The sequence below is a fragment of the Hibiscus syriacus genome, unplaced genomic scaffold, assembly GCF_006381635.1.
Source record: "Hibiscus syriacus cultivar Baekdansim isolate YM2019G1 unplaced genomic scaffold, ASM638163v2 tig00116975_pilon, whole genome shotgun sequence".
NCBI classification, from domain to species: Eukaryota; Viridiplantae; Streptophyta; class Magnoliopsida; order Malvales; family Malvaceae; genus Hibiscus; species Hibiscus syriacus.
The window spans coordinates 859,718-866,788 of NW_024063499.1; the positions used below are offsets into that span (position 1 = coordinate 859,718).

Here is a 7,071-nt window from a genome sequence, read left to right on the forward strand (position 1 = left end):
TTTTACATTTATCCTTTTATTCTAAATTAATCCTTACACTTTTGAACATTTTAATTTTATCCCTATACTCTGACTCTTATTTTAAATTGATCCCTAAACTTTTAAATATTCTAATTTCATCCCAAATTCATCCAAATATGTAATTAGTTTCAAGTTTCAACCACAATTTAATCTAATTTTTTTCAAACATATAAAAATATAGCTTGACCTAACGTTTTATTAACATGGAATGTGAATAGTATATACATATAAATTGAGGTGAAATTGAAATGTTGAAAAAATTTAGGGACCAATGCAGAATGGGCATAGTTTGGGGATGAAACTAAAAGGCATAATGAAAAATTAGTATATAACATTTGATAAAGTAGTTATTTTGGTTCCTATTCTATTTTTTGAAGCACTTTACTCCCAACGTTTCATTTTGGGCAGAAAACCTCCTGATTGGATCGAAAGCATTAGTTGACTAATAGTCAACGTTTCTTATTGACTGGATAAGTCTACGTGGACTAAAATACTAACAAGAAAATTACAAATTTATTAACTGAATTTTATTATTTCTCATTTCACTCATTGTATTTTTAATTTTTTAAATTTAATCACTTAATTTTATACATCGAGTGGTCTTTATCACTACTCAATTAAACATTTTAAAATAAACTTTTCTCATTTGTTTGACTCTTCAACGTTTTAATTTTCACATATTTTTCTCTTTTTAAATTTCTTTTCTTTTTCTTGGCTCTGAAATTATGGAAGGTAAAAATATGAATTTGATTTAGAAAAACTCGGTCTTTATAGGAGATAGATTTAAGGGAAAGGGAAGGTTTGATGGTGAGATATTCATGGTTTCACTGGTTGCTGCTTGGATGGGAGGTTTCATCATTATGATTTTATTATTCCTTTTCTTGATTGGTAACATCAAAGAAATATATAAAGAAAAGAGATGACACAAACTACCATTACAACTATCTTGTTTTGTTTTGTTTTGTTTTTTTATTTGCAGCAACTTCAACATGGTAAAGCTTCCATAAACAGTTGGTATTCCATCTTCAAAGTAGCTGCTCCAAGAACCGTAACCGTACAAACTCTAGCGGCAAAGGACCCTTAAAATTATTGCTATATGCATTAAAGATTCTCAAGAACCTAAGCTTGGAAACCCCGAGCGAGAATGTTGAATTGAAGTAGTTATATGGCTGATACAAAGAGCTCTAAGTTGACTGAATTCAAATATAAACGGTTGGAGAGGGCCATCAAAGTAATTCTCACTCAAATTCAAGTAATATCAGAGAGATTGCGATGAGAGAAATCAAGAGACGTAACTTGTGTTATCTAAGGATTACACTCAACACTTGACCATGAACACCAAACGGGGTCTTCAAAACGAGGCTTGGGAATGTAGGAATAGGGTCCAACCTCAACCCATACCAGCTTACCATAATTCCGTAAGTACTGATGGTATTGGCCTCATCATGTTCGAAGAATTTCAAGAGTAGATTCTTTGAAATTTGTCACTTAGCCAATTATTTTTAATGCATTTAATACTTAGTTCTATGTTTACACTTTACATAAAGGAAAAAAACTTAGTGTGTCGTGTAGGACGTAAGTTACGAAACTGCATGCTTTGCTTTAGTTACGTAAGCTTAGATTGGATTAATTTTTGTTCTTAATGGCTAGTTTTGAGCTTTTCAAGCTAGATGGGTTGTTATTTTTGGGAGGTAATGGCGTTTGCGGTTTTCAAGGAAAAGTTTATATCTTAACTTTTTTTAAAAAAAAATTGACACAGAACTTAATAATTGAAAAAATTGTTTAATTTTATCACGTCATAACGAAGTTAGAAAATTAGCAGTTGAGTTACCAAAAAATCTAATATATAAAGTTCAATCATTAAATTAAAAAATTAAAAATACAATGAATAAAAATAGAATAGGAACTAAAGTTTAGCGAGTAAATTTAGGGGAAAAATAAGAATTAGACCAAAATAGGTCTACAAGCAACATAAGCACGGTAAAAAAAACGAAGTTAAAAGTTATAAAATCAACTCAACATTATAAAATGGTCTCTTGAGTATAGAGTAAAACATGATTTTATCATATTTTAATTAGCAGGTTAACGGACACAAAAATATAATTTTATTATTACATTTTATATTTTTAATATAAAGTGATAAATATAGGCTAAAATACACAAATGGTCGTCTCATTATAAGGTGTTGTTTTATTGAATCTTCTAACAATTGAAAGTAACAAAATGGTCCCTCGACTATAAGATGTTGTTTTATTGAGTCCTCCAACTATTAAAAGTTATAAAATGGTCAATCGACTATTCATATGTTCTAAACTCATCATTTTTCGTTAAAAATTGATGATCGTCTGAGCTAAAAGTTAACATGCTAATTAGTATATGATAAAATCATATTTTTAATGATGTCTACTGGAACATGTTGCTTTCAAGTACTGATTTGACGACATAATGTTTCAAGCACTGGCTTAGCAACATAATAAACGAAGTGTCGATCTACAAAATACAACTCAAATCATTCTATGGTAAGATTTTATCATATCTCAGCCAAATAGGTTAACCTCTACCTCATACGACCACTATTTTTTTAACATAAAACGACGAGTTTGGAATATATGAATAGTCATATGACTATTTTCTAACTTTTAATAGTAGGGAGACTAAACAAAATAACACCCTATAATCAAGGGACCATTTTAAAACTTTTAATAATTGAGAGATTCAAAAAAATAGCACCCTATAGTTTATAGACCATTTGTATACTAAACTATTAAGCTAAATCATGATATTGATAATTTTTTATTGATAATTTTTTATTGAATTATATTTAAATTATATAATATCGCTACTTTTTTTTGAATTAATCACTGGTATTCGATTTATTAACTGACTAATCCAGATCGGGTACTGCAGAGGCGAGGACGATCCTCCCAACCCAGTTTGCTCCATTTGCAAACGCCAAGATTCAAACCCTTGACCTTGCTTAAGGGACCTAGTGCCTCATCCCAGTAGACCAACTGGTTGTTGATTATAATATCACTACTTTAATATTATATTAAAATACAATTGTGATTAATTAAAAGAGTTTATTTGAAAAAACAAATATTCAATCATTAAATTTACGAGAATAATTCCTAATTATACATTACTATATGATATCCAAACAATAACCAAAGTAATAATAAAAATCCAACAGACAAATGTTGTGTAACTGAACGTCGAAACACCAGCGAAGTCAAACTTGAAAATCGCCACTCTCAATATAAAATATAAAAGACAACAACATTTTGCAACTTTTAAGAATTCGAATATCCCTCAAAATGGATCCGGATCCGAATACTTACCCTCTCCTCTCTTACGTCATCACCCACCTCGCTTCCGTCAAACCCTCCGCCATCAATTCGCCACAAATCGTGAGCCAAATGCCCCACCTATCCCGTCCCAACGTCATCACCTCGATGAAAGATGCAGTCTCCGATGTGTCCAAAGCCCGCTCCTTTATCCAAAATCTAGGCCCACGTCCTGACAAAGAGCTCATTGATAAGGCCCGATCCAAACTCGCGGAAATCGAATCCAGTCTCGTCGTATCCTTGGAAGAATTGTTCTTGTGTCCTCGACCCGGTGAGGTGGATCTACTCGAGTGGCGGGCCTTCTTGGCGGAACAGGAGCTTGAGATTCGACAAGATACCGACGGAGAGAAACGTCCTCAGCTTTTGATTTTGCAATTGAATGAGATGCACGAGGCGTACGTGAAACTACTCAAGGAAGCGGAAGAGAGGTTGGTTAAGATTTACGAGGATGAGGCGGAAAATTCCGACGAAGCTAATGCGGAGCTCGCTAGGATATTACAGGAAGCGGAAGGGAATCCACCGGAAAGAATATATTTATCCGAAAGAAAGCTCCGATCTCTTCCGCCGGAGTTCGGGAATATTAATAGCTTGCTTTTGCTTAATCTTTCCTCTAATGAGCTTAAGGTCTGTTCCCTTTTTCTTTCTGTATGAACTTTCCATTCATCTGACTCACCTATTATAAGCAAACAGGTTATTCCCGAGTCCATTGCTAGATTAGAAAACCTGGAAGAGCTTAATCTTTCTTCCAATCTTCTGGAATCACTACCGGACCCGATTGGATTGCTTCGGAACTTGAAAATCTTTAACGTTTCTGGAAATAAACTTAATTTCGTACCCGACACCATTTGTCTTTGCAGGTAATTTTAATTCTATTGTAAAATCAAACATAGTTTTTTATCATTATCTGAAATTTGATCATCATCATCAATTCAGATCTTTGATAGAATTAGATGTGAGCTTCAATTCCCTGTCATGCTTGCCAACTCATCTCGGCAGATATTTAGGTAATCTACGAAGGCTTTCGATTCATTTTAACAAGATTCGATCCCTGCCTTCTTCTATCGGTGATATGAGTGCTTTGTGTTTCCTGGATGCTCACATGAATGAACTTTCTGGCCTTCCCGATGAGATCGGGAGATTGACAAATCTTGAGATCCTCAACCTGAGCAGTAATTTCACTAATTTGACGCAACTTCCCAACACGATCGGTGGATTGATCAATCTTAAAGAGCTTGATCTCAGTCACAACCAGATTCAGGCTCTCCCCTATACATTCGGCCGTCTCGACAAGCTAGCGAAACTCAATTTGCTACACAATCCTCTCGACATTCCGCCTCCGGAAGTGATAAACGAAGGTGTCGAGTCAATAAAGAATTACATGCACGACTTACTTGTTGAGGAAGAAAGAAAGAGCAGCCTAGAGGGAAATGAACAGACACAGAACGGGTGGTTAACACGCGGCGGCTCGTGGTTGATGAGTTCAGCTTCATTCGTCGGTGGAAGCATCTCGGGCTACCTTATCGGAGGTGCTCCCAAGAACGCCGCCTATCTTGAGGAAGCACGATAATTTCATAGTCCATCTTTAATGTTAAGTAGAAACAAATGTAAAACATCCATGATAGTTTGATCAGATGAAACAAAAACAAGTACATTACTTAATGTTAAATAAATAAAAAAAGTTCAAATCTTCATGCTCATTTCTGAAATGGATCGAAATATGTAATCGGATAGCACACGAAAGGAACTGCAAATGCACCTGAATAACTAGCTCCGGCTGCTTCATTATCAACTTTCTCCCCATCTTTCACTTCACCTAATTCGACTTCTTTAAATTCGGATCAAATTTCAGTTAATTAATATGTTATTCGGGTCGAGTTGACCGAAAATTTAAACTGAACCGACCAGTCCTAAGATTATCCTTAGGTGTGATGCGTAGACTTCCAATGTCGAGCATTCAACTGAGTAAGAAAGATGGAAAAATAAATGCATCTAGTTGGTATTTGGACTGCTTCAAAGTGTATAAATTGGGACAAATACTTTTCCAAGCCAACGTGATCAATTAGTTAAGCTAGTCCAATAAGAAATTTAATTCCTACTACTAATCCATAAAATTATTTCAAATACATATTTAATATAATGTAACAATAAACTGAAAAGAAAAATGGACACCATGACTTCCCGTTATACACGCCAACCACAATCATTCCCCATGTCTCCAAAGTCATATAACAATTTTATCTAATTTTATTTGATCATCCTGTAGTGGTCTAATTATGGGTTTAGTCCTTCTACTCTGATTAACTCTTAAATCTCATTATAATGAAGGGACTAAAGCCATAATTAAAATTTCTTTGTGCTAGTACCCCACAGTTTATAACTATTATTCTTTCTTCCCTTACCTTTGAACAATATCAAAAGAAAACTACAAAACAAACGCCTCTACCAGGCCACCAATTTCTTAAAGAAATCCCTCTTCTGAGTCTTCCAGCAAACTTTAATGGAAGATTACAGCAGATCAAGATCATATGGTAATGGGATGATGCAGCTGGAAACCTACCAGGAGGCACCGCCACCAAGGCCAGGTTCCTATGAGCTCAGGCCCTATAGTGTTTCCTATGCACAATCCCAGATGGCGGCTAATAACTACAATAATATGGGAAACAACAGCAACAGGGACTTGAAGTTGAAGAAAGTGAAGAGCACTTCTGGTTCATCTTCTTCGAAATCATGGAGCTTTGCTGCTGGCCCTGAGTTCCAAAGGAAGAAAAGGGTTGCTAGCTACAAGATGTATAGCGTTGAAGGTAAGGTCGAAGGGTCCTTGAGGAGGAGCTTTAGGTGGCTTAAAGATAAGTACACACAAGTTGTCTATGGTTGGTGGTAATTGTTGCAGTTTGGTTGAATCCTTTTCTTTTATATGTTTTATCTTGCTTGTATCCAAGGTATTTGTTGGGGGGGGGGGGACAAAGTTTCAGTTTTAAAGGAGGATTTTTTTTGTTGATGATTGATGTGGTTGACCACATGTCGACTAACTTGATTGTAAGTTTGGTTAATTCTGCTGTATTACCCGAGAGAAAAAAATAAACTTTTCTAGGTGTATCTTTACATGTTGAATCCTTTCAAATTCTTGTTGTTCGTAGCTTTCTTATAGTCTTTACTCACTAGGGATAAAAGGAGGTATTCGAGTAGCTTAGACAATACTAATGGTGAGCAATTGATGATGGATATTGTTCCTAAAGAATAAATCTCCCTTGAACCTTATTGATCTGTTTGAACTTTTGGATATTTTCTGGTGATAAATTACTTGCATCTTTAAATTCTGATTGAGATAAGATTTCGTGTTCAAGTCTGGTGAGAAGGAAAAACAACCTTATCTTATAGTGTACAGCACTTATAACTTAAGTATTGTGTAGGGATATTCCAAATGCCATCAATGCCAATAACGTTCAATGAATTTCCTCCATGGTTGTGAAGGACATTTGTGTATCTGTGTATGTTAATTATTTGCATTGAATGCTCTTGTTGAAGAAACCCTGCAGTACATATATTTGATTTCTTTCTTCTGGTTTAATTTCATAATGATTTGGTTCCAAAATTAGTAAGATTGTAAGTGAATTGAAGGCAAGTTTTGACAGAAAACTGATGATTTTATCCTGGGTGCCATGTTGAATGATGCTGAGTGCAATGGAATTTGACATTAGTGCATCAA

At 34.8% G+C, this 7,071-nt stretch overlaps 2 protein-coding genes across 2 annotated transcripts; both read left to right on the plus strand.

Moving 5' to 3' along the window:
* The first annotated feature begins 3,332 nt into the window (after positions 1 to 3,332).
* Positions 3,333 to 4,951, plus strand: LOC120192425 (plant intracellular Ras-group-related LRR protein 9-like). The gene is made up of 3 exons (XM_039195214.1): positions 3,333 to 3,989; positions 4,056 to 4,222; positions 4,299 to 4,951. Exons 1-3 carry the CDS (start codon positions 3,336 to 3,338, stop codon positions 4,930 to 4,932), a joined length of 1,455 nt encoding a protein of 484 aa, XP_039051145.1. The 5' UTR covers positions 3,333 to 3,335; the 3' UTR covers positions 4,933 to 4,951.
* An 849-nt stretch (positions 4,952 to 5,800) lies between these two features.
* Positions 5,801 to 6,461, plus strand: LOC120192403. The gene has a single exon (XM_039195188.1). The coding sequence runs from the start codon at positions 5,863 to 5,865 to the stop codon at positions 6,244 to 6,246; it is 384 nt and encodes a 127-aa protein (XP_039051119.1). The 5' UTR covers positions 5,801 to 5,862; the 3' UTR covers positions 6,247 to 6,461.
* The last annotated feature ends 610 nt before the right edge of the window (positions 6,462 to 7,071 follow it).

What these genes read in the sequence shown, in the direction of transcription:
- LOC120192425 (XM_039195214.1), top strand. Translation starts at nt 3,336, where the DNA reads ATGGATCCGGATCCGAATACTTACCCTCTCCTCTCTTACGTCATCACC. An exon ending in TTTCCTCTAATGAGCTTAAG is followed by an intron (nt 3,990 to 4,055) that starts GTCTGTTCCCTT and finishes ATAAGCAAACAG; the next exon opens with GTTATTCCCGAGTCCATTGC. An exon ending in GACACCATTTGTCTTTGCAG is followed by an intron (nt 4,223 to 4,298) that starts GTAATTTTAATT and finishes TCATCAATTCAG; the next exon opens with ATCTTTGATAGAATTAGATG.
- LOC120192403 (XM_039195188.1), top strand. Translation starts at nt 5,863, where the DNA reads ATGGAAGATTACAGCAGATCAAGATCATATGGTAATGGGATGATGCAG.